We start from the raw sequence: 27,858 nt of genomic DNA, 5'->3' as shown, positions 1-27,858 counted from the left end.
ACAAGCATACAAATATTAGCCCAAATAAGACCCTGGGACAAGTATGTGTAATCACAACTCGCCGATAACCTCTGTTGCTAATAAAATAAGACGCCGGGTGAGTTTCTTGACAAAAAGACTTATTAATCCATCTCTTCTACATTCGAAATTCGACCGTAAACTTCAAATTCAAGGTTTATTTTTAAACAAACTGATAACGTGAGGTCGTATCCCCACTTGATGAGGAAAATAAGTCACAATACGTTCCGAGAAGCAGTGTGGTGTGTGAAGTGACAAGGTTGGTACAGTGCTTGTAAAACATGTTTTTTGTGTTTATCTAAACTACGCTATGTGTTTATTAGTTACTAGGATATTAAATATGTTAATGGAGGGTAAATTTTGGGAATACAAAATGTACATTAAATTTCCGTTGAAAATCGTGTGTTCGATTTCGTTTTTAATTTCAATGGTGTAGGTAATGATAATAAAATTAATAAAATTAATAATTTTATTGATAATAAAATCAATAAAAATGGCAATTATCTGTTTAAAGTTTTTCGTCCTGGTGGTCATCTGCTTTTCTTACCACCTATCCCCTTCAAAATTAACATGAAAAAAGCTAATGTTTTTTTACTAGGTGCAAAGAGGATATCTATCTTTGCTAAATAGCATAGATATATTATGTTATATAGATCATCTGACCACCAGGCCGTAAACAGTTAATATAAAATTTGCGTGGGAATCTAAACAGGAAAAAATAAATATGCAGAATTGCAGATGCATCTGAAGATATCCATCTATTTATTAATCGGTGTAGTTATTAAAACGCATAAATGACTTTACACAATTGATGTATTTTTTTTGTTGTTGTTTTTTTTATAGCCTATCTTGTTTCCCACTGCTGGGCAAAGGCCTCCCCAAGCCATGATGAGTGGCGGATTTTTGTTGTTACGTATTATTTAAAAAATGATTTCAATAGTTGACTTTAAAAATAGTTACACAGTTGATTTAAACCACAACTGTATTGTTTATGTTATGATCCGAATTGTTTTTTTTTAATTAAAATATATTATGCGCAGGCAATTATAAGTTGAACCAAAGTTCTATAATAAACTTTCATACATTATGTTTTATTACACAAATAAATTACATACAAGTAAAAAACTTAAAGATTAGGCAAGTACTTAAAGATATTAAAAAACCGGACAAGTGCAAGTCGGACGCGCTCACCAAGGGTTCCGTACTTTTTATTATTTGTTGTTATAGCGGCAAAAGAAATACATCATCTGTGAAAATTTCAATTGACGGACAGACAGACGGACAGAGGAGTTTTAGTAATAGGGTCCCGTTTTTACCCTAACAACTAAAATAAATGATAATTTTAAAAATAAAACTAGTGCATAAATAAAATGAAGTGTTAGCAATTTAAGAAAAATTTATAGACCGTAATAAAGTTGTTTTAGTTTTGTTTTACCTAAATCTAACCTTAACCTTTGATATAACTTATTGCTTGTAAATAAATAAGATCTTGTTTCTGTTATCATAATGAATCTGTTTGTTTACAATTAATATCTCGCATAGCTCGCTCGTTAGCTCGGATAGTGAACATACAATATTAGATAAAATCAGTGAAATGATGAGGTTAGGAGTCATTAAAATATGGACGGGATAGAAAGGACTCTTATGGCAGAACTATTGCAAAAATTACCATCTTTCAGCTGTAAATAGGTGGCGCTAGGTAGGCTCTGGGACATGAGTATGACATGTACCATAGAAGGCAACAAATAACCCGACCAAATTACGTAGGTTGTTTTTGGTATTATTTCGGTGTATAGAGGCTCCGCCTAATTACTGTTTTTTGATGGACACTTTGTCTCCATGCATTAAAAGTTAAACCGACAGACGAACGAATATATTCGGAATGGCACAAACCGCACAAAGGAATGACGTTTCTAACATTCTTACGAGTAGGTATTGATTATAATTTTGATAGTCATCAGAACCCTAATAAAAACTAATACTGTTTTAATTAAAGCAGTAGACTGACAAAAACGTTTGAGTAGTTAAATAGCATTCAAACAGGTTATGTAATAATGTGTGTCTATTAAAACCTGTTGTTGAGAGCTTCTGTTTGCGGTCTTATTTGCTCCTGCCGCCTGCGTCAGTTGTTCAGCCTCCACCTTGTAGCCGTAGATACACTTTTTAGGGTTCCGTAGCAAAAAGGTACAAAAGGAACCCTTATGGTGCGTGCGACTGTCCGTCCGTCCGTCCGTCTGTCTGACGCATTTGCTAAATATCTCGAGAACTACTTCAGCTATCGATTTGAAATTTGGAATAGTCATAATGAACGCTAACCCAAACCCATTGAAAGTGTAATTTTTTAACATTTTTTTATTAATAAATAAAACAAGTGCGAGTCGGACTCGCGCACCAAGGGTTCCGTACCATTACGCAAAAAACGACAAAAAATCACGTTTGTTGTATAGGAGCCCCACTTAAATATTTATTTTATTCTGTTGTAAGTATTTGTTGTTATAGCGGCAACAGAAATACATCATCTGTGAAAATTTAAACTGTCTAGCTATCACGGTTCATGAGATACAGCCTGGTGTCAGACAGACGGACCGACAGACAGACAGACGGACAGTGGAGTCTTAGTAGTAGGGTCACCGGACCCTACTATATAGAAGAATTTTGAGATCTGTTTTTCTAGACCTTCTACAGTGGCGCCAACTGGTGAGCACAAAAACGGTGGCGGTAGCACTCATTGGTATAATCCATGATGGTAGCGAATTAATGTAGCTAACAAGGATTGTTATATGCAATGATAGCATTATCAGCCAATTTAATTAAGGAAGTCTGGAGAAATGAGTTCGATAAAGTATCTAGGACAGGGTCAACGTGCTGCAATGTCTTTACGACTTAAATGTATCAAAATAACTAATACCAACACCACCTATATTGTTGCTACTTAAAACAGAAGACTCCTTTTGTAAGTAGGTTTCTATGTCTGTTCGTCCACGTGTTATCACACTGGCGCCAAATTAAATGTGAAACCTCTTCAGTGTTGGCATCATGTGTGTGTCATGCGTGTGTTCACTCATGGCATCGCACTATAGAAGGCAATAAACTGAAATAGTTGTCATATACGAAAGAAAAATTTACCAAGACGCCAAGACCTCCAGTGCCCGGCTGGAATCGAACCAGCGTCCTCTACATTCGCGGCAGATGCCTAAACCGCTCGACCACAGCCACGGCGGCATAGGAATTTTCCCAAGTAAATTATCTTTTTGGCGTGATGCGTCTAAATTAAAGCCAACAAAGTGATGGAACCGGCAGGTGCAAAAATATTTCTTTTTGTTTTTCGATCCTGCGATCCTAAAATATTTCTTCCTGTTATTCTTTTCCAGATGTACAAATTCCTCTCAATCCTGGTGCTCCTGGCATTGTGCCGCGCTCAAGACGAAGGGGGCGACCTGGAGTCCATCATCAAGCAGCTCCAGAACCAGAATAATGGAGCGACGCAAGCGCCGCAGTCGTCCACTTTGGTGCCGAGCATAGTTAACAATAACGCGGACGGTGAGTCACTAGAGTCATCAGTTTTATTTCCTGCTGTATATTAGAACCTTTGTCTACAATAGATATGATTTATTTAGAGTTCATCATCAATGAGCTCCAGAAGAACAACCTCGGGAAGACGCAAAACAACGGCGCAACGCAACCTCCGCAGTAGGTACTCCACTTTGTTGCCCAGCTTACTCCACTTGTCCAATGTGTATTTGCATCTCACATTTTGCTTAGTGAGAGAGTGAGACGCAATGCACATTGGACCAAGATATTGGACAGGTGCAAGACCAACCTTAACCATTAACGCTGACGGCGAGTGTCACTAGCTAGATGGCACTGTAAACACTGCAGCAAAGGCTTGAGGTGCAAAAAACTTGAGTATTGTGTAGTGTGTGTATACAACTTTTTGCGTGTATACAACCTATGTGCGTACAACTTTTTACATCAGCTGTAAAAGTACAAGACGCGGTAGAACTAGGTGTCCGTCGTGGCGTCGATCTCTTCAAAGGATATCCTTTGAAAGGATTGCCATATGGCTATGAACGAATAATGAACAATTTTAAAAATGTATGTATAAGCCTTGGTTACCAGCTTAGCGAGTGGTGTCACATTTTATAGAGATGTTGCTGCCTTCTCATACATTGTGACGATATTGTACACAACTGACATGGTCTACTTACTTAATGAAGGCGGAGAAGGAGGAGGCGAGGCGTAGGCGATATGCACTATTAGCTAATATCTAGTTCCTCCCCCCATGGAGCCAGTGGGTTGGGGATGGGGATTGTGGGACGGGATGACTTTACACGTCTGGGAGGACAGTCAAGCGTCCTGGCTCTCTTCTTCATCAGCGCGGGTGTCCGACACATGTCGAACGGGCTGCCGGAGGCGTCGCCGATAGAATACCGCAAGCGATCTAATGACGCTCCCCTGACGGTAAAGAGGGTGACGCCGCAGGGGATGTTAGTAGGTAATTCTCCTCCCCTTCCTCTGGTTAGCAGAGGGAGGAACGAGTCCCACAAAAAATGGTATACTTAATGAAAACTAAGGCCTTAAGCAACAAATAATGTTCGTTTCAGATGGCGACAAGTCCTGTATGACAGCAGACAACCAGAACGGCGAGTGTGTGCCGTACTACTTGTGCGGCGCCAACGACACCATTATCAATGATGGTGTCGGCATCATCGACATCAGGTCAGTTAAGATCATGTTTCAAGAGATTCTGTTTGAGAGCAGATAACCTAGATCGGTGCGGCGCCAACGATACCATCAATGGCATCGAGATCATTGACATTAGGTGAGTGACTAGGTTGCCTAGCCAATGTCCCAATCATTATTTTTATAATATCGGAGGCAAACGAACAGACGTATCGCGTGGGGCAATACCGGAGGGGTTGTAAATAGCTTGCCACAATTTTTTTATGGACCTAACGGATTCAGATTTAATTAAACATGTTTTCAGAGTTAAGGATGGCGAATGCAAGTCGTACTTAGACACGTGCTGCCTGCCGCCAGACCGCAAGACCCCGGACAACCCCATCACCCCCGCGCCTCCTGCTAAGGTACTGTTTTACAGACACGGACTTTAATTGTTAAACCATATTTGGGATCAGAGCCTATAAATCGTGTGTTTTCTGTTAAGGATCTAGGCGTGGTCTTCGATACTCGTCTCACATTCCACGAGCACATAGTGTCACTTGCGACCGACTGCTATCGAAGACTGGGCTTTGTAATCCGTAACTTGCGTAACTTTAACGATCCACTGGCTATTAAGCTAGTTTATAACGCCTTGGTGAGAAGCAAGTTAGAGGCTTCGTCGATCGCATGGTTACCGTATGAATCAACTTACGCGTTACTGCTGGAGAAAGTGCAAAAAGCTTTCCTAAGGTTTTTGTACAAGAAGATTTATGGGTACTACCCGTTCCTGTATCCAACCAAGTATCTCTTGGGAACCCTTGGATACAATTCATTAGAAGTCAGACGGACCTTTAGTTTGCTATCTACTGCGTGTCGAACACTGCGCGGAGAGTCAGATTGTCCGGAACTTGTGAGCCGCCTCGTGCGACTGTTTGTTCCAGATGTCTCCAGAATAAATCTCAGGCCGCGGAGACGCGTTCTTTTAGCTGTGCCGGCTGCGCGAACTGTGTCGCGAAGAAACTCGCCACTGCCGCGCGCTCTCTCTCTACTTAATGCGCTCTTGGCGTCAGCACCGGAATGCGATTTGATTGCATGGCGATGGGTGGCTGTGAGAAACGAATGCTTGAGGTTCTGTGAGGTGATGGACGCTAGGCCCTCGAGTGTAACGTAATGTTTGTTATCCGTGTGTGAAATGTAATGTAATACTTAATGTAATGATTCTATGTTGTTATGTGTTAGTTTCATGACGTATTGGTTTAGTGTAAAGTCGTGTAAACGTATTTATAAAAAAATAAAAAAAAAATAAAAAAAAAATAAAAAAAATATTGACCCAAAGGCCACCCACACTAATAGCGTCTTTAGAGCATCGGCGTCTGCTGTATGGAATATGACGTCGCGAGGGATGTTCTTATATTTCTTGAAACGGAAAACGATCCTTGCTCGAGCCCGACGTCGGATCCGACATCGGATCCGTCCGCTAGGATCCATCCATGTAATAAGACCTTTTTAGAGTTCTGTACCCAAAGGGTAAAAACGGGACCCTATTACTAAGACTCCGCTGTCCGTCTGTCTGTCTGTCACCAGGCTATATCTCATGAACCGTGATAGCTAGACAGTTGAAATTTTCACAGATGATGTATTTCTGTTGCCGCTATAACAAAAGATACTAAAAAGTACGGAACCCTCGGTGCGCGAGTCCGACTCGCACTTGGCCGGTTTTTTTATACCACATCGGTGGTAAACAAGCATACGGCCCGCATGATGATAAGGAGTCACCGTGGACGTCTGCAACACCAGAGATATTAAATTGGGCGTTCCTTTTTTGAAGAACCCCATACTGTAAGCCCTTCGCGAAAACCTTTAGTCTTATCAATATTATTATTATTTTTGGATCTAGGTTAACAATGTAACACCTACCAAAGATAGATATAACTCCGTAATAGATGGATACAGTCTAAGGAAAAAACGTGCCTCGAAAATCACGAAAATTTGATTCTCGATCAGATGGCGCCACTAGTTTTGGCCTACACTCGTATAGAGGGCGTTGACTGTTTCGTTTGTTATATATAATTTTAACGCATACCAGTGAAAGAACATGGGTCAAAAACATATAAAAATAATTAATGCAAATAAAAAAATCATTTATCCATATTTAAATACATTTTATCGTATTTTTATAAATATTTATTTTTAGTTTTAAAGTGTGTCGACAGATGGCAGTGAATTTACTGGGGTTACAAAATTTACTATGACAGTACCGCTCTAGTATAAGTTACTCTATGCACCTACAAACTACCTTTTAGTATCATTCAATGAATAGGTATTTCCAAAATACAATTTTCCCTAAAATTAAATAATAAAAGCGTCATAGGCGACTGACCATAACAGCCATGACTTTCAACTCATTATTCTAACCACAAACTTATCATTGCCGTTCTCAGGGGCATTGATCGAGCGATACCCGTACAATCAATACGTGGTTGCCTTCCCTTGTTGTTTTGCGAACGGCATAATTAAGGTTGTAGGTGTTACATCAAATAGGAGTCATTATATTGTTATAAAGTTGCCACAGCAATGTCGATGACGAATTGATTATGATGCATAGCGGTATTGTGTGCTTCGCTGTTTAGGTATTGGAAGTTAATTTAGCTTGAAGGTAATCCATCACATCATCATTCGTTTATATTTCTGTTCTTTTTAACAAATAAGACTGGTAGCTCTATGGTGTCACACGCGTTATACCAACCTTTTGGGACCCGGCACTCTCTTACATTTTAAATACCCGTAATACTTCTCAAAGTCCTCAAACCTCGGTAGCTCATTTCATTTCCAAAGTGGTTGCGGAAAGCTCTCAAAAACTTTTATTTATTAGGCAAAGCAAGCTGCAAAATTTAATGGACACATTATGAATAAATGCATTCATAAATTGGCGATGCACGGTTACGGCTTCGCGCGGATTGCAGTAAGCGCTGATTGCGACACGTGTAATTGCAGTAAGTGGACTGCTAGTGCTTAAAAAAGGAGATCTATCTTCTCTGAAAGATGTCGCACCAGTGGCTAAAAGTACTTGAGTACCGTAAAATTAGTATAACCAAAGAGGATAGGATAGAGCGGTAAATTCATAGTAAATTTTGTGCCACTGCCATCTATCGACACATGATTAAAACTAAAAATAAAAATATCAAAAAATGTATTTATATATGGATAATTGTTTTTTATTTATTTTAAAAGTAAAAAAGTAAAGTTAATAAAAATAATAATAAAGGATAGATGATTTTTTTTTATTTGCCTTAATTATTTTTATTTGATTTTGACCCATGTTATTTCACTGATATGCGTTAAAATTGTTAAATAACAAACGAAATCGGTAACGCCATCTATACGAGAGTAGGCGAAAGGTAGTAGCGCCATCTGATAGAGAATCAAATTTTCTTGATTTAAGAGGCACGTTTTTTCCTTAGACTGTATCCATCTATTACGGAGTTATATCTATCTTTGGTATAACTTTGCATTTGTTATAGAACCGAGAGGGCTGCGGCTGGCGTAACCCCGACGGTCTCGGGTTCCGTATCACCGGCGCCGCCGACGGAGAGGCCAACTTCGGCGAGTTCCCGTGGATGGTGGCCATCCTCAAGTACGTATATAAGAAATACACTTCAAATAAAGGATCAGTCAGTGATATATATAAATAGAACCGAGAAGGCTGCATATCGTACCATATAAACATATAATAAAGATAAAAAGATAAAAAATGTTTTATTGCACAGAACGAATACAATTGTAGTACATAGTACATATCACAAGTTACTGAACAGTGAACAGAGTTGGTGCATAACTGACTTGACATTCGGAGGTTCCAGGAGTCCCCGCACTAGGCTAGGCCTGTATCGCGGGAGACCAGATGTACATTTTTATGTCATGCGAGTTAACTAGAATTATATTTTTACAATTGAGGACAAAAATGAGATTCAGGTTTATGCAGCAGGTATGCTGGATTAAGGTAAATGCAGTTTTTGGTGTTACAACTATAAAGGTAACTAATTAACTATGTGTATCTAGTTATTAGGTTATTACATTATTGCTATTAAATTTGTTGCTAAGTTCAACTTTAGTTTCAATTATATTACTATGATATTTAGTATAATTTAGTTAGTGTCTATTACAGTTTTGTGTTAAACAATTTTATAAAGTTACAATATTTTAGTCTAATTTACTTAGTTTTATATCTATTACAGTTTTGTGTTAAACAATTTTATAAATTTACAATATTTTAGTCTAATTTAGTTAGTTTTATATCTATTACAGTTTCGTGTTAAACGATTTTATAAAGTTACAATATTTTAGTCTAATTTAGTTAATTTTATGTTTATCTCTCTCATCATAATCAAGTGTTGATAACCAGCTAAAAAGTAACCTTTTAAGCCACCTGCACAGTGCAACCAATTAATTCGCTCTGGAGCTTTACGGCCGTATTATAAATCGAAGAGCAGAGGACGTCGCCAAATCGTCTCCCAAAAGCCGTGTTAACCCACGGGATAGGTAACTTAAACACGCGTTTAGCAAGTAATTTCTCATAATTTTCAGACTTAACGGCTTTTTTGTGAATTGAAAGACAGACTTTATGTATGTAGAGCTGGCGGACTGTGAGTACTTTAGCTTCTTGGTAAAGGCTGTTTGTCGGATATCGAAAGGGCTTTTTGAGCATTACCTGCAAGACCGAACGTTGAGCTCTTTCAGCATTATGAATTTTGATTAAATCTCTAGCATTAGAGGGGCTGGAAGCGGCAGATTTATGAAAACACAGGAATTTAGTCTTTTTACTATTTAAGGTTAGAAGTTTACTTACTCATACCCTTTTCTGCTGCAGCAAAAACACTCCCAAGTATCACCTTTAAAAAAAATCACTGTATAATGGTGCCAAATAGAAAACATATATTTGTGATAGGGATTAAATATATTGTCATTTTATGATTTGTCTATCGATATGTCATAAATATTTCCAGGATCGAACCAGTACACGAGAACGAGCCAAACGGCCAGAAGCTCAACGTGTACGTCGGCGGTGGCTCCCTCATCCATCCCAGCGTGGTTTTGACAGCGGCCCACTACGTGTCCAACGGGAACCAACTGCGAATCCGCGCTGGCGAGTGGGACACACAGACGAAGAGCGAGGTGTATCCGTACCAGGACCGTGATGTCAAGGAGGTGGTGGTCCATAAGGACTTTAACAAAGGTATGTAAGATAAGGCTCAAAACTCAACGTGTACGTTGGCGTTTTATTCTCATATTTCAGCACCCGATAGAGTCAATCGTACCTACAGTTCAAGCGTAAGGCTGTAGGCGCCGTATTACTCATACTCATACTAATTTATTAATAATATTGGTACATATTACACGTCAAAAATTTAATTTAATTACATTTAATTACATGAGATAGATTACATTTTTTTTTGTAAGTTTTGGGTTGTGTAGGTACAAATATGTCGCTAGAGTGGTGTGGTGGAGAACTCAGAATAGGTTCTTCGCTGTCGTAGACCTCGATTCTCTTTGGGCCACAGAGCCCTTGGTATATAGCTAGTACATATATTGTGAATCAGGAAAACTAATCCAAGAAGCTCACGCTAATTTTAGGGTTCCGTACCTCAAAAGGAAAAAAACGAAACCCTTATACTATAAGGGTATAAGGCTTATAGGATCACTCGTGCGTCTGTCTGTCTGTCCGTCTGTCACAGCCTATTTTCTCCGAAAGAACTGGACCAATTAAGTTGAAATTTGGTATACATATGTGTCGTATATAGCTTTTAAGATATTTTTATTGTACGTTTTGTGATTCTCTAATTTTGTGTTTTATTATTGTGTAACTTTCTATGTCTTTTAATCATTGTGTGTTTATGTTTTATTTTTATATTTCGTGCATAGTTATAAGAATCAATGTCCCACAATAAATATTACCTATTCCCTAACTTTGTAAAATAGCGTAAGCTGATTGGCCAATAAATGGATACTGACTCTGCACAACACACCCACGTGACACAGTGGGCGGGGCGCGGGCGCGCTATCATATAAATATGACTGCCCAACTTAGCCTCGTCAGAGCCACATGCAGGAACTGTAGGGGACCGCACCCAGGAAACCACAGAAACTGCCCTGCTTTCAAGAGGGCTTACCGCCTATGGAAGGCCGGGAAATCATATTTCTCGGCCCCGTCGCGCCCAGGCCCCATCACCAACGCCACGGTCGCCAAGCCCACGGTGGAAGAGTCGGCGCCTTCAACATTGATGGCGCCGGCAAACCCCCCCACCCAAAGGGGGGTGGTACGACCGCAGCCGGCGAAGGAGCCCGGAACCGCTGCGAAAATGAAGCCCACACTCAAGACTGCCACCACGAAAACAGCGTCAACTCAAACGACGTCTGCCCAGACTCCGTCAACAGCTCCGGCACCAGCCCTCGAAACTGCCGCACGCCCCACGCCGCCGCCAGCACTAGCACCCACCTACTGCACACCCCCGGATGCCAACGACCCCTTCGACGCCCTCGTCTTAGAGGTCTTAAGCATGCCGGTCGGACCCAGAAGCCTCAGACGCGTCACGCCGCCGCCAGCGCCAGCACCCACCTACCGCACGCCCCCGGCTGCCGACCTCTTCGACGACCTCGTTGCGGTCTTGAGCAGCCCGGATGGACCTAGAAGCCCCAAACAATAACAACAACAACAACAGGGCCATACGAGCCCGCTAAGATGCCAGCCCACTTTTTGGGCCTCAAGAGACCCGCCCGTTGTAACGGGCGGCGGATAGAAACCGCCAAAGATCCAATGTAAGGATGGGAAGGCAATTCGCCCCTCCTTCGGAGGTGCGAAAGAAGCAATGGAAGCCTCGTCAGTCCGTCAACAACTAGTCTTTCTACAACACCTCTACACTTAACATCTTATTAACCCTAAAATAAGTGTTCTTACTAACCCTCACACTAACCCGGTAACATGGTGGTGGTATTTCTGAGGTAATTGGCAGCGGTAGCTTCACTTCGGTCAGCGCGTTCCAGTCTTCGGCGTACGAGCTTCAAGAAAAACAGTCTACGCTCAACAATTATGGTCCTTCGATAGCCGAATAAAGAACAAAGAAACAAGTACGCGCTGAGTGTTGAGAATTTCTCCACTCAGATAGAAGAAAGAACAAAGAAACAAGTACGCGCTGAGTGTCGAGATTTTTCTCCACTCAGATAGAAAAAAGAAGCTTGAAAAACGAACGCGCTGAGCCTTGAAGTACGCTTCGGCTCAGACCCTTACCCAATTACCCCTCCATACCCCACCATACCGGCTTGCCGGTAGGACCGTGCTGTGTTGTAGGTTTTCCTCCACTCACGCGTCCTGGCAACTTTCGTTGCATGTGTCACATGGTGATGCCATCACACTGCTTTCGAACGCTCTAGGCATTGCACTTTGTCATTGCGGGAGATTCAGTGCATCGAGGGATTTACGCTTAGGGGCACTGACGTTGCGCTCTGTGGCGTCAGGGCATAGGTGTTAGGCAGGTAAATTTGTATATAGTTAGGGACCCCCGCGTGTGTGTCAAGAAAGAAGAAGATGTCTACGAAGAGTACGAGAAATCTTCGACCGCGCGCTAAGGGCCCGCCTGCCCCCGCGCCCACAGAGACCCCTACCCCCTCGTCCGGCAAGACCACGTCTACCGAGACACATACATGGAGCAAAGGCTCCACCGGCAACCAAGTGAATAGCGGTGGAGAGATAGACAACAATTCGGTACACTCGAACGCATTCGAAGATACGGTAGTAGAACGCAGTAGGTCGAATACGCTAGTAAATAAAGACCCCGTGGTCGCGCCGCCGCCGCCGCGGGCGCCGTCTGTTCGTGGATCAATCAGAGGTCGCGAATCGGTAAATAGGGATCGTGATAGTCAATTATCGGTGCTCATGGCCGAGCTCGAGGTTCATAAAGCCGCTCTAGTTGTCGCTCAGAAGCAGTCCGATACTGCCAAATTAAAGCTGCAGATCGCCGAATTGGAGGCGAATTCTGACAGAGGCAGTACCGTGGCTGACGAGTCTGAACGGCGTACTAGGAATTGGGTAGGACAACAGTGTAGGCCGCAGGAGCACGACGTCGCGATCGTGAATAGTAAAATTCCCTTGCCGAAGGAGACAGCGCCGCCGCCGCGCGCCGCCGCCATTGAGCGGGGTACTAGTAGGCCGCAACCGCGTTATTTAGAGGTGCCACACGGCAGTTATGCACCTATCTACCATAAGCCGCCCGAGTTACCCTCATTCGGAGGAGATATAACCGAATGGATTTCATTTAGGGCAGAGTTCGAGGACACGTCTCCCATGTTTAGTGCCGTCAATAACGTAAGTCGTATTAGGCGCGCGCTCAAAGGCGAGGCTCGGACCGCCGTGAAATCAATTATGTACACAGTTCAGGACCCGTACGAAATTATGGAGGCGCTAGAACGGCAATTCGGCGACCCGGAGGAAATTGTGTTAACGGAGTTGCATAATATAAAACGTATGCCGCGCTTGTCAGAAGACAACGCGAACATAGCTTCCTTCGCCGCACATATTGCGAATGCCGTCGCAACCATACGTTCGCTGCGACAAGAGCAGTACTTACACGCGCCTGAACTTGTAAACAAAATCGTGGACAAACTTAATCTGATTGTGCGTTACGAATGGGCAAAATATAGGCAGTCTAATAGTCAAACTCCCGGTCTAGTTGCATTATCGGAGTTTTTGAACGAAATTAGCACTGCAGCCAAACGCGTCAACCGACATAGGCCGTCGAACAGATTGCGGAACACAGTAAACACGGTATCTTTTGAGCACGACCCTAAGCGAGCAAGCAGTTCTCGCGATAGGCGTCGCGCCCCCGCGTTTTCCCGCGATCCTAGCACGGAGTCGGAATCAGATTCCCACGATCATTACGTACGCGAAGCGCCGCGTAGTAATAAACCCGCTATCGCGCAAGTTAAGCCTCGCGATAGTAACAAAAAAAAACCCGCGTCGACCGGAGCTAAGCCCAAACAACCGACATCGTCCGTCCCTGTCTCGCGCAGCACGTGCGCCGTTTGCCAGAACGGCCACGAGCACAAAGTTAGCGCGTGTCGTAAATTTTTAGCGGCGACGATTCCTGAACGGTGGGACTTAGCAAAGGGCGCTAGATTATGCTATAGGTGCTTAGACGCGGCTCACCGTAAGTTCAAGTGCAAGTACATCGCGTGCGGAGTTAACCAATGCGAAGCCGGACATCATAAGCTATTACACGGACTGAACGCGGCCGCGCCCGCGAACGGTAATAGTACTCCGGCGGCAGCGGTTAATAATATTAGGCTCCCGCAAACGTACCTCAAAGTCATGCCTGTAGAGGTGTCGGGACCGCTAGGTACCGTGCAAACCCTCGCGCTGCTAGACGAAGGCGCGGCTATGACTTTGATGCTTCACGAAACGGCCGATAAACTCGCGCCTCGCGTAAAAGGCGAAACTCTAGAGATAGAAGGCATAGGCGGCGTAGTCAGAAATCCAGATTCGTATACGTTACGAGTCGCAATACGGGGTTTTTGTAGCCGACACATGGAAATGATGGAGGTAATCACGATTGGCGATATTGGCATAGGAATGCAGGGCGTACCACGTGACGTAGTCGACAAGTGCGAACACTTGACTAAAATCGCGGACGAATTAAGTTACCCGACCGGCATACCTACCATCGTGATAGGACAAGATAATTGGCACCTCATCATTTCTCGGCAAATTTTAGAGGGCCCGCCTGAGCTTCCCATTGCTAGCCTAACTAGACTGGGCTGGGTTTTACACGGCCCAGATAGAACGCGCCGCGCCGCGGTAAATTTTGTAGGGCACGCACGGCCTAAAACCGCGGACGACGAGGCTTTAGAGCTAATGAAACGGCATTTTGACATAGAATCATTAGGCGTTTCACAAAAGCTACCTCGGGCCGATCCCGACCAGCGTGCGCTAGACTTACTGAAAACCACCTGTGTAAAAATACCGGGGGAGAATAGGTATCGAGCGGGCTTATTATGGCGGACGGACGACGAAAAGCTCCCAGATAACCGAGCGCAAGCATTAAAACGGCTGTACAGTCTAGAACGAAAACTAGACCGAGATGCAACGTTAAAGGCCGAATATGCAAAGCATATGGCTAACTTGCTTGACAAGGGTTACGCGGAGAAAATGGAGTCGCCGCCCCCCCTCGATGCGCCCCGGGTGTGGTACTTAGCGCATTTCCCAACTTTTCACCCGCAACGCGGCAAAATGAGATTAGTGTGGGACGCGGCCGCCACGGCCTACGGACGGTCGCTCAATAGCGCGCTTTTGGCCGGCCCCGACTTATTAGAGTCACTCTTTGGCGTACTAGTGCGTTTCCGCGAGGGTAAAATCGCGGTAATAGCGGACGTCAAAGAAATGTTTTTACAGATCGAGATAATTGAGCAAGATCGCGATGCGTTACGTTTCGTTTGGCGGGGGGAGGACCGCACCTCTCCACCGCAAGAATACAGAATGAAGCGGCTTATATTTGGATCGGCAGCGTCGCCGACAACCGCGCTATACGTCAAAAACGAAAACGCAAGAACGCATAGCGAACAATTTCCGATCGCAGCTGAAAAAACAATAAAAAATACGTACATGGACGACATGTTGATCGCGCTCGATACGTCCGAGGACGACGCCAGGCGCATAGTAAACGAGGTTTACGAACTAAATATGCGCGCGTCATTCGAGCTTCGCGGGTTCGCTTCGAATCATCCTGCGGTTATTGCTGACGTAGTTAACAGTAAAGAGGAAACGTCATTGTTAGGCGCTAGCGAGAGCGAACGTACGTTAGGTTTGAAATGGAATCACAAGCGTGACACCTTAGGTTTCAACGTAAACTTTCGCAACACGCCCGAGGACGTACTTAACGGTCAGAAATTACCCACAAAACGACAGGTTACGAGTAGTGCGATGTCAATATTCGATCCGATCGGATACGTAAGCCCCATATCCGTCTTAGGCAAGGCATTAATGCAGGAGATATGGCGCACCGGAATCGGATGGGACTCGCCCATACCCGTCTCGCTCGCACCCGCATGGCGATCGTTCATAGATAACGTACAACAATTACGGGACTTGGAAATTCCGCGACACGTGCCCGCATTTAATAGGGAGGCATATATGCATGTTTTTTGCGACGCAAGTGAAAAAATATATGCCGCGGCCGTGTACCTAGTCAGCGTCAACCCCGAGGGGACTAGAACGTCCGCATTAGTGGCCGCAAAGGCCCGAGTGTCACCTCTCCGGGTAGTTAGTATTCCACGAATGGAATTACAGAGCTGCGTACTAGCGACTAGGTTAGCGGAGACCATAGTCAAAGAGTCAGACTACGTAATAAAGGACAAGTATTTTTGGTCTGACTCCAAAACGGCACTCACGTGGATACGGTCGGACCCACGTAGGTACAAAACGTTCGTCGCACATAGGTTAGCGGAAATCGAGAACACTACCACCCCCGCCAACTGGCGCTGGGTGCCTAGTGCAGCTAACGTAGCTGACGACGCGACGCGCGGTATACCTACGCAATTTGGAGCGAACCACCGATGGTTCATAGGGCCCGATTTCATACGTAAAAGCGAGGAGCATTGGCCGACAGAGAAAACGCCCGCGCCCGTCGCCGATACGGGCGAAGAACGCGTTAACAAGCTCGTATGCTCGGTAGGCGCCGCGAAAAATAAGTTTGAGTACCTGCCGGAGGTATGTAGGTTCTCAAAGTTCGTACGCTTAGTCCGCGCCACCGCTAAAACACTGGTTGCCGCCGAGGTTTTTAAAGCCGCATTGCTTAAAAAGAAACCAGACACAGACATAAATAAGGGGCATTTGAACTTAGCAGAGATATTGCTTATACGCCGGAGTCAACATGAAGCCTTTCCAGAGGAAATCAAGTTAATGGAAACTGGACGGCCGATTCCGAAGAAATCGCCACTCCATAAAATCGCAGTAAAACTCGACAAAAATGGAGTCATCGTGCTGAACGCCAGAATAGATAAAGATGTACACATACCCGTTCTACACGCTAAAGAAGATTTCGTCAAGCTGCTAATACATCATTTTCATGCTCTCTACAATCACGGCAACCACTCAACAGTGATAAACGAGCTGAAACAGAGATACTATATTATCGGTCTGCGCGGTAGCATTCGTTATATAACGAATAAGTGCCAATGGTGTCGGACCTATAAGGGGACCACACTCAAGGTTCCTGTAGGCGACTTACCACCAGAGAGGCTCCAGGCGAATCAACCGCCATTTACCGCCGCAGCCGTAGATTTATTTGGCCCAATGAATATTACAATAGGCCGCCGCCGCGAGAAAAGATGGGGCGTATTATATACTTGCCTCACTACCCGAGCTGTGCACTTAGAGCTTGCCGCCTCACTTTCGGCATCCTCTATGATACTCTCACTGCGCAGAATGATAGCTCGGCGCGGCACGCCTACCGTTCTGTACTCCGACAACGCAACTAACTTCTACGGAGCAGAACGAGAAATTGCAGAGGCCAAGAAAACGCTGCCAGACAGTCTAAAGCCATTCCTGACTGAACGAGCGATCACCTGGAAAAAGATACCGCCTGGCAACCCTTCCGCCGGCGGTGCATGGGAACGACTCGTGGGCAGCGTGAAAACTGCATTGAAAGCTACACTAAAAGAGAGAGCACCTCATGAAGAAGTTCTACACACGCTGCTTCTAGAAGCCGAGCACGTAGTGAACTCCAGACCACTGACACCTGTGAATCCAGACCTAGATGTCGAGGCTCTGACGCCGAACCATTTTCTCATCGGCCGGTCGAGCGCAATGGCACCACTGGGCGTCTTCACAGACAAAGATATGTCACTGTCGTCATGGAAGACAGCGCAGAACTTAGCCGATCACTTTTGGAGGCGCTGGCAAAAAGAATACAGACCCAGCCTCCTCCCTCGGCCCAGTGCTCACCAGAACGTGCAGAAGCTAAATATAGGCGACATCGTCATCGTAGCGGACAGCTCTATGCCACGAGGAACATGGCCTAGAGGCGAAATCGCACAACTCTTTCCCGGCCCTGATGGCCACGTAAGAGTAGCCATTGTTCGCACCCGAGCGGGTGAAGTCCGTCGTCCAGTTTCCCGGCTTATACCTATATACTCCACGAATGGAGACGGTGTTGGCACACGCGGGGGAGATTGTCGTATATAGCTTTTAAGATATTTTTATTGTACGTTTTGTGATTCTCTAATTTTGTGTTTTATTATTGTGTAACTTTCTATGTCTTTTAATCATTGTGTGTTTATGTTTTATTTTTATATTTCGTGCATAGTTATAAGAATCAATGTCCCACAATAAATATTACCTATTCCCTAACTTTGTAAAATAGCGTAAGCTGATTGGCCAATAAATGGATACTGACTCTGCACAACACACCCACGTGACACAGTGGGCGGGGCGCGGGCGCGCTATCATATAAATATGACTGCCCAACTTAGCCTCGTCAGTCCGTCAACAACTAGTCTTTCTACAACACCTCTACACTTAACATCTTATTAACCCTAAAATAAGTGTTCTTACTAACCCTCACACTAACCCGGTAACATGGTGGTGGTATTTCTGAGGTAATTGGCAGCGGTAGCTTCACTTCGGTCAGCGCGTTCCAGTCTTCGGCGTACGAGCTTCAAGAAAAACAGTCTACGCTCAACAATATGTAAGTTTGTGACCCAAAGACGGTCATGTAACGTAAACAAAAGAATTTAAAACAAGGGGGCCACTTTTGGGAGGTAAATAAGAAAATTAAAAAATAAAGTTTTTCAAAATATATCGTGTTACATATCAAATGAAAGAGCTCATTGTGGGAATCTCAAATATATATTTTTTTTTAATTTTTGGATAAATAATTTAGAAGTTATTCAAGAAAAAAAGAAATGTACCGTCAAGCGTGAGTCGGACTTAATTACTTAGATTTTCATCCGACCCCCACGGGTTTTTTAAAGACATTTCACTCACGGTTCACATAAAATGGTGTAATGTACGGAACCCTTGGAACGCGAGTCCGACTCGCACTTGGCCGGTTTTTTTCACATTTTCTAGACTATACGGCCATCAGATAACTTAGTGTAAAATTTCTAAATAAAGCCATCCTTATCCATGCAGCTTTAAAAAAGACTTTGAGAACGTTCCATGTCCGGGCTGAAGCGTCCGACACTTCAGTCTTATATAGAAAGCATCACGTGATCACGTCATAGAACACGAAGTGTCGGAATCCTCGGTCCAGAACCGGAGCGTTCTAGAGTCATCTTTAGTCTTGCTTCTCATTGGTGTTATTTTTTCCAGGCAACCTGTTCTACGACATAGGTCTCCTCTTCCTGGCGTCCCCCGTCGACGCGGCGCCGAACATAGGCGTCGCTTGCCTGCCGAGCCCCGGCGTACGCGCCGTCGGCGGCAAGCGCTGCCTGGCCAGTGGGTGGGGCAAGGACCACTTTGGGAAGGAGGGCCGGTATCAGGTCATACTTAAACGGGTATGTACACTCAGGACGTAGCTAGAGGATATGGCGCCCGGGGCAGTCACCAAATTTGCGCCCCCTGACGACTGACAAAAGTTTCCCTGCTGCTGCCTTTTGCCCATTTTGGCGCCCCCTCTTGGATGGCGCCTTTGTATTTCAGAGGTTGCTTATTGTTTCCAGGTGGAAGTCCCTGTAGTAGACCGCGCGCGCTGCCAGCAGGAGCTGCGCAAGACCCGCCTCGGCAAATACTTCGAGCTGCACAGCTCCTTCATGTGCGCCGGGGGCGAGTCCGGCGCCGATACGTGCAAGGGTGACGGCGGATCGCCCCTCGTCTGTCCTTCTGAGGTACGTTTGAGCTGCACAGCTTCATGTACGTGAGCGGCGAGAAGGGCGTCGGCACGTGCAAGGGCGACGGCGGGTCGCCCCTCGTCTGTCCTTCTGAGGTAAGTTCGAGCTGCACAGCTTCATGTACGTGGGAGGCGAGAAAGAAGCTCCTTCATGGGCACCGGCGGCGAGGCCGGCGCCGACACGTGCAAGGGTGATGGCGGATCGCCCCTCGTCTCTCCTTCGGAGGTAAAATGTTACCACAATTTAACTTAATTTTAAGTTAAGTTGAACCTTAAGTTATGATGGGCCGTTACAAGGATTCCTAGGCTGGTAATTTCGCAGAAAGCAGTAAGATCCTTGGCTGAAGGAAAAAATAGTGTAATATTATAAAATTGGCTGTTTTACCGTGATTAATTTTTATTACAGCCAAAAGGGATGGCACCTATCATGTCATTGCCAACGATGATCTTTAAAAAAGCTAAATTCGTATGGCAGGATGTAGTTTTTTTATTTATTTTTGTCATTCGTAGGTACTCAATGTTATTGCTCGAATTACTCTGAATTGGGAATCCACCGTTTTCCGAATTTGTTATCCAAATCTAACTTCCAAATTTAATGCCTTGAATTCCAAATCCATCCCTAGGATTTTTGGAGTTTGGTCGTACCGAGCAATTGTAAACGTGCGCTACCCACGATAGCCGGTTCGCCCTTCCCTGTTGATAGCGAGGGCCCTATCTTAAACACCTCCGGTAAACAAATATGAACGTCAAGTGAAAGTTTCCTATATAATTGCAGTACGAGAAGGACCGCTACATCCAGTACGGAATCGTCGCGTGGGGCATCGGCTGCGGCGACCAGACGCCGGCCGTGTACGTCGACGTCGGACACCTCCGGTCCTGGGTCGACGACAAGGTCCGCGGACACGGATACGACGAGAAAGTTTACACTTACCTCGACTAGGTTTACAGATGTCTTGCAGGCGGTTAGCACTCACCGCCGCCTATCACTTTGCATCATTGTTTCGTCGGCTACATTTTCTCGGCAGCTACTTCTAAAATAAAGCGCCAATTGTCTTAAATCCCATAATGAAAATGAGGTAAACATACAGAAATAGGTTCATATTTTGTAGTAGTTATGTGGAGAAGACAGACATATAAAATTTTTGGTTAGGAAGACAGTCAGAGCGTCATGGGGCAAGAACTTTCGTATTTGTACCTACACGTACATACTTAGTCAGAACAGAAAAGCTTTGCTCCCTCTGCTCTACCGACCTCTGTAGACGGTCTTACCTGGGACTTGGGAGACGGTCTTCCCACATTGACCTTATAAAATGCATTGTGGGTGTGAGTCATAGGAATTATATATCGGGACCTACCGCGTTCTTGATTATTTCGTCTAGTAACTAGACTAAGTAGTTGCCTTCTCTATCAGTCGAAACTTAAGACCGCTAGAGGCAGATAAAATTTCGTTTCTCGATGTTCGCGTAGGCCTATAGGTACCTGTTGAGCGTAGACTGTTTTTCCGATGAAGCTCGTACGCCGAAGACTGGAACGCGCTGGCCGAAGTGAAGCTACCGCTGCCAATTACCTCAGAAATACCACCACCATGTTACCGGGTTAGTGTGAGGGTTAGTAAGAACACTTATTTTAGAGTTAATAAGATGTTTAGTGTAGACTAGTTGTTGACGGACTGACGAGGCTAGGTTGGGCAGTCATATTTATATGATAGCGCGCCCGCGCCCCGCCCACTGTGTCACGTGGGTGTGTTGTGCAGAGTCAGTATCCATTTATTGGCCAATCAGCTTACGCTATTTTACAAAGTTAGGGAATAGGTAATATTTATTGTGGGACATTGATTCTTATAACTATGCACGAAATATAAAAATAAAACATAAACACACAATGATTAAAAGACATAGAAAGTTACACAATAATAAAACACAAAATTAGAGAATCACAAAACGTACAATAAAAATATCTTAAAAGCTATATACGACAATCTCCCCCGCGTGTGCCAACACCGTCTCCATTCGTGGAGTATATAGGTATAAGCCGGGAAACTGGACGGCGGACTTCACCCGCTCGGGTGCGAACAATGGCTACTCTTACGTGGCCATCAGGGCCGGGAAAGAGTTGTGCGATTTCGCCTCTAGGCCATGTTCCTCGTGGCATAGAGCTGTCCGCTACGATGACGATGTCGCCTATATTTAGCTTCTGCACGTTCTGGTGAGCACTGGGCCGAGGGAGGAGGCTGGGTCTGTATTCTTTCTGCCAGCGCCTCCAAAAGTGATCGGCTAAGTTCTGCGCTGTCTTCCATGACGACAGTGACATATCTTTGTCTGTGAAGACGCCCAGCGGTGCCATTGCGCTCGACCGGCCGATGAGAAAATGGTTCGGCGTCAGAGCCTCGACATCTAGGTCTGGATTCACAGGTGTCAGTGGTCTGGAGTTCACTACGTGCTCGGCTTCTAGAAGCAGCGTATGTAGAACTTCTTCATGAGGTGCTCTCTCTTTTAGTGTAGCTTTCAGTGCAGTTTTCACGCTGCCCACGAGTCGTTCCCATGCACCGCCGGCGGAAGGGTTGCCAGGCGGTATCTTTTTCCAGGTGATCGCTCGTTCAGTCAGGAATGGCTTTAGACTGTCTGGCAGCGTTTTCTTGGCCTCTGCAATTTCTCGTTCTGCTCCGTAGAAGTTAGTTGCGTTGTCGGAGTACAGAACGGTAGGCGTGCCGCGCCGAGCTATCATTCTGCGCAGTGAGAGTATCATAGAGGATGCCGAAAGTGAGGCGGCAAGCTCTAAGTGCACAGCTCGGGTAGTGAGGCAAGTATATAATACGCCCCATCTTTTCTCGCGGCGGCGGCCTATTGTAATATTCATTGGGCCAAATAAATCTACGGCTGCGGCGGTAAATGGCGGTTGATTCGCCTGGAGCCTCTCTGGTGGTAAGTCGCCTACAGGAACCTTGAGTGTGGTCCCCTTATAGGTCCGACACCATTGGCACTTATTCGTTATATAACGAATGCTACCGCGCAGACCGATAATATAATATCTCTGTTTCAGCTCGTTTATCACTGTTGAGTGGTTGCCGTGATTGTAGAGAGCATGAAAATGATGTATTAGCAGCTTGACGAAATCTTCTTTAGCGTGTAGAACGGGTATGTGTACATCTTTATCTATTCTGGCGTTCAGCACGATGACTCCATTTTTGTCGAGTTTTACTGCGATTTTATGGAGTGGCGATTTCTTCGGAATCGGCCGTCCAGTTTCCATTAACTTGATTTCCTCTGGAAAGGCTTCATGTTGACTCCGGCGTATAAGCAATATCTCTGCTAAGTTCAAATGCCCCTTATTTATGTCTGTGTCTGGTTTCTTTTTAAGCAATGCGGCTTTAAAAACCTCGGCGGCAACCAGTGTTTTAGCGGTGGCGCGGACTAAGCGTACGAACTTTGAGAACCTACATACCTCCGGCAGGTACTCAAACTTATTTTTCGCGGCGCCTACCGAGCATACGAGCTTGTTAACGCGTTCTTCGCCCGTATCGGCGACGGGCGCGGGCGTTTTCTCTGTCGGCCAATGCTCCTCGCTTTTACGTACGAAATCGGGCCCTATGAACCATCGGTGGTTCGCTCCAAATTGCGTAGGTATACCGCGCGTCGCGTCGTCAGCTACGTTAGCTGCACTAGGCACCCAGCGCCAGTTGGCGGGGGTGGTAGTGTTCTCGATTTCCGCTAACCTATGTGCGACGAACGTTTTGTACCTACGTGGGTCCGACCGTATCCACGTGAGTGCCGTTTTGGAGTCAGACCAAAAATATTTGTCCTTTATTACGTAGTCTGACTCTTTGACTATGGTCTCCGCTAACCTAGTCGCTAGTACGCAGCTCTGTAATTCCATTCGTGGAATACTAACTACCCGGAGAGGTGACACTCGGGCCTTTGCGGCCACTAATGCGGACGTTCTAGTCCCCTCGGGGTTGACGCTGACTAGGTACACGGCCGCGGCATATATTTTTTCACTTGCGTCGCAAAAAACATGCATATATGCCTCCCTATTAAATGCGGGCACGTGTCGCGGAATTTCCAAGTCCCGTAATTGTTGTACGTTATCTATGAACGATCGCCATGCGGGTGCGAGCGAGACGGGTATGGGCGAGTCCCATCCGATTCCGGTGCGCCATATCTCCTGCATTAATGCCTTGCCTAAGACGGATATGGGGCTTACGTATCCGATCGGATCGAATATCGACATCGCACTACTCGTAACCTGTCGTTTTGTGGGTAATTTCTGACCGTTAAGTACGTCCTCGGGCGTGTTGCGAAAGTTTACGTTGAAACCTAAGGTGTCACGCTTGTGATTCCATTTCAAACCTAACGTACGTTCGCTCTCGCTAGCGCCTAACAATGACGTTTCCTCTTTACTGTTAACTACGTCAGCAATAACCGCAGGATGGTTCGACGCGAACCCGCGAAGCTCGAATGACGCGCGCATATTTAATTCGTAAACCTCGTTTACTATGCGCCTGGCGTCGTCCTCGGACGTATCGAGCGCGATCAACATGTCGTCCATGTACGTATTTTTTATTGTTTTTTCAGCTGCGATCGGAAATTGTTCGCTATGCGTTCTTGCGTTTTCGTTTTTGACGTATAGCGCGGTTGTCGGCGACGCTGCCGATCCAAATATAAGCCGCTTCATTCTGTATTCTTGCGGTGGAGAGGTGCGGTCCTCCCCCCGCCAAACGAAACGTAACGCATCGCGATCTTGTTCAATTATCTCGATCTGTAAAAACATTTCTTTGACGTCCGCTATTACCGCGATTTTACCCTCGCGGAAACGCACTAGTACGCCAAAGAGTGACTCTAATAAGTCGGGGCCGGCCAAAAGCGCGCTATTGAGCGACCGTCCGTAGGCCGTGGCGGCCGCGTCCCACACTAATCTCATTTTGCCGCGTTGCGGGTGAAAAGTTGGGAAATGCGCTAAGTACCACACCCGGGGCGCATCGAGGGGGGGCGGCGACTCCATTTTCTCCGCGTAACCTTTGTCAAGCAAGTTAGCCATATGCTTTGCATATTCGGCCTTTAACGTTGCATCTCGGTCTAGTTTTCGTTCTAGACTGTACAGCCGTTTTAATGCTTGCGCTCGGTTATCTGGGAGCTTTTCGTCGTCTGTCCGCCATAATAAGCCCGCTCGATACCTATTCTCCCCCGGTATTTTTACACAGGTGGTTTTCAGTAAGTCTAGCGCGCGCTGGTCGGGATCGGCCCGAGGTAGCTTTTGTGAAACGCCTAATGATTCTATGTCAAAATGTCGTTTCATTAGCTCTAAAGCCTCGTCGTCCGCGGTTTTAGGCCGTGCGTGCCCTACAAAATTTACCGCGGCGCGGCGCGTTCTATCTGGGCCGTGTAAAACCCAGCCCAGTCTAGTTAGGCTAGCAATAGGAAGCTCAGGCGGGCCCTCTAATATTTGCCGAGAAATGATGAGGTGCCAATTATCTTGGCCTATCACGATGGTAGGTATGCCGGTCGGGTAACTCAATTCGTCCGCGATCTTAGTCAAGTGTTCGCACTTGTCGACTACGTCACGTGGTACGCCCTGCATTCCTATGCCAATATCGCCAATCGTGATTACCTCCATCATTTCCATGTGTCGGCTACAAAAACCCCGTATTGCGACTCGTAACGTATACGAATCTGGATTTCTGACTACGCCGCCTATGCCTTCTATTTCCAAAGTTTCGCCTTTTACGCGAGGCGCGAGTTTATCGGCCGTTTCGTGAAGCATCAAAGTCATAGCCGCGCCTTCGTCTAGCAGCGCGAGGGTTTGTACGGTACCTAGCGGTCCCGACACCTCTACAGGCATGACTTTGAGGTACGTTTGCGGGAGCCTAATATTATTAACCGCTGCCGCCGGAGTACTATTACCGTTCGCGGGCGCGGCCGCGTTCAGTCCGTGTAATAGCTTATGATGTCCGGCTTCGCATTGGTTAACTCCGCACGCGATGTACTTGCACTTGAACTTACGGTGAGCCGCGTCTAAGCACCTATAGCATAATCTAGCGCCCTTTGCTAAGTCCCACCGTTCAGGAATCGTCGCCGCTAAAAATTTACGACACGCGCTAACTTTGTGCTCGTGGCCGTTCTGGCAAACGGCGCACGTGCTGCGCGAGACAGGGACGGACGATGTCGGTTGTTTGGGCTTAGCTCCGGTCGACGCGGGTTTTTTTTTGTTACTATCGCGAGGCTTAACTTGCGCGATAGCGGGTTTATTACTACGCGGCGCTTCGCGTACGTAATGATCGTGGGAATCTGATTCCGACTCCGTGCTAGGATCGCGGGAAAACGCGGGGGCGCGACGCCTATCGCGAGAACTGCTTGCTCGCCTAGGGTCGTGCTCAAAAGATACCGTGTTTACTGTGTTCCGCAATCTGTTCGACGGCCTATGTCGGTTGACGCGTTTGGCTGCAGTGCTAATTTCGTTCAAAAACTCCGATAATGCAACTAGACCGGGAGTTTGACTATTAGACTGCCTATATTTTGCCCATTCGTAACGCACAATCAGATTGAGTTTGTCCACGATTTTGTTTACAAGTTCAGGCGCGTGTAGGTACTGCTCTTGTCGCAGCGAACGTATGGTTGCGACGGCATTCGCAATATGTGCGGCGAAGGAAGCTATGTTCGCGTTGTCTTCTGACAAGCGCGGCATACGTTTTATATTATGCAACTCCGTTAACACAATTTCCTCCGGGTCGCCGAATTGCCGTTCTAGCGCCTCCATAATTTCGTACGGGTCCTGAACTGTGTACATAATTGATTTCACGGCGGTCCGAGCCTCGCCTTTGAGCGCGCGCCTAATACGACTTACGTTATTGACGGCACTAAACATGGGAGACGTGTCCTCGAACTCTGCCCTAAATGAAATCCATTCGGTTATATCTCCTCCGAATGAGGGTAACTCGGGCGGCTTATGGTAGATAGGTGCATAACTGCCGTGTGGCACCTCTAAATAACGCGGTTGCGGCCTACTAGTACCCCGCTCAATGGCGGCGGCGCGCGGCGGCGGCGCTGTCTCCTTCGGCAAGGGAATTTTACTATTCACGATCGCGACGTCGTGCTCCTGCGGCCTACACTGTTGTCCTACCCAATTCCTAGTACGCCGTTCAGACTCGTCAGCCACGGTACTGCCTCTGTCAGAATTCGCCTCCAATTCGGCGATCTGCAGCTTTAATTTGGCAGTATCGGACTGCTTCTGAGCGACAACTAGAGCGGCTTTATGAACCTCGAGCTCGGCCATGAGCACCGATAATTGACTATCACGATCCCTATTTACCGATTCGCGACCTCTGATTGATCCACGAACAGACGGCGCCCGCGGCGGCGGCGGCGCGACCACGGGGTCTTTATTCACTAGCGTATTCGACCTACTGCGAACTACTACCGTATTTTCTAACGCGTCCGAGTGTACCGAATTGTTGTCTATCTCTCCACCGCTATTCACTTGGTTGCCGGTGGAGCCTTTGCTCCATGTATGTGTCTCGGTAGACGTGGTCTTGCCGGACGAGGGGGTAGGGGTCTCTGTGGGCGCGGGGGCAGGCGGGCCCTTAGCGCGCGGTCGAAGATTTCTCGTACTCTTCGTAGACATCTTCTTCTTTCTTGACACACACGCGGGGGTCCCTAACTATATACAAATTTACCTGCCTAACACCTATGCCCTGACGCCACAGAGCGCAACGTCAGTGCCCCTAAGCGTAAATCCCTCGGTGCACTGAATCTCCCGCAATGACAAAGTGCAATGCCTAGAGCGTTCGAAAGCAGTGTGATGGCATCACCATGTGACACATGCAACGAAAGTTGCCAGGACGCGTGAGTGGAGGAAAACCTACAACACAGCACGGTCCGACCGGCAAGCCGGTATGGTGGGGTATGGAGGGGTAATTGGGTAAGGGTCTGAGCCGAAGCGTACTTCAAGGCTCAGCGCGTTCGTTTTTCAAGCTTCTTTTTTCTATCTGAGTGGAGAAAAATCTCGACACTCAGCGCGTACTTGTTTCTTTGTTCTTTCTTCTATCTGAGTGGAGAAATTCTCAACACTCAGCGCGTACTTGTTTCTTTGTTCTTTATTCGGCTATCGAAGGACCATAATTGTTGAGCGTAGACTGTTTTTCCGATGAAGCTCGTACGCCGAAGACTGGAACGCGCTGGCCGAAGTGAAGCTACCGCTGCCAATTACCTCAGAAATACCACCACCATGTTACCGGGTTAGTGTGAGGGTTAGTAAGAACACTTATTTTAGAGTTAATAAGATGTTTAGTGTAGACTAGTTGTTGACGGACTGA

General features: G+C 46.1%; 2 protein-coding genes across 2 annotated transcripts; one reads left to right on the top strand and one right to left on the bottom strand.

The window, feature by feature from the left end:
- Positions 1-123: 123 nt before the first annotated feature.
- LOC134752078 (phenoloxidase-activating factor 2) lies at positions 124-21,002 on the top strand. Its single transcript, XM_063687639.1, has 9 exons — positions 124-277; positions 3,390-3,558; positions 4,623-4,737; positions 5,006-5,105; positions 8,202-8,314; positions 9,684-9,913; positions 19,037-19,221; positions 19,387-19,551; positions 20,329-21,002. The coding sequence occupies exons 2-9, from the start codon at positions 3,390-3,392 to the stop codon at positions 20,491-20,493; spliced, it is 1,242 nt and encodes a 413-aa protein (XP_063543709.1). The 5' UTR covers positions 124-277; the 3' UTR covers positions 20,494-21,002.
- LOC134752420 (uncharacterized) lies at positions 20,797-27,167 on the bottom strand. The gene is made up of 3 exons (XM_063688130.1): positions 26,951-27,167; positions 21,767-26,026; positions 20,797-20,855 (listed from the first exon to the last, which is right to left on the bottom strand). The coding sequence occupies exons 1-3, from the start codon at positions 27,165-27,167 to the stop codon at positions 20,797-20,799; spliced, it is 4,536 nt and encodes a 1,511-aa protein (XP_063544200.1).
- Positions 27,168-27,858: the final 691 nt, after the last annotated feature.

The sequence above is a fragment of the Cydia strobilella genome, chromosome 24 (genome assembly GCF_947568885.1).
Source record: "Cydia strobilella chromosome 24, ilCydStro3.1, whole genome shotgun sequence".
NCBI classification, from domain to species: domain Eukaryota; kingdom Metazoa; phylum Arthropoda; class Insecta; order Lepidoptera; family Tortricidae; genus Cydia; species Cydia strobilella.
Note: the sequence above shows the minus strand (reverse complement) of the source record. Positions and strands in the feature narration are given on the sequence as shown.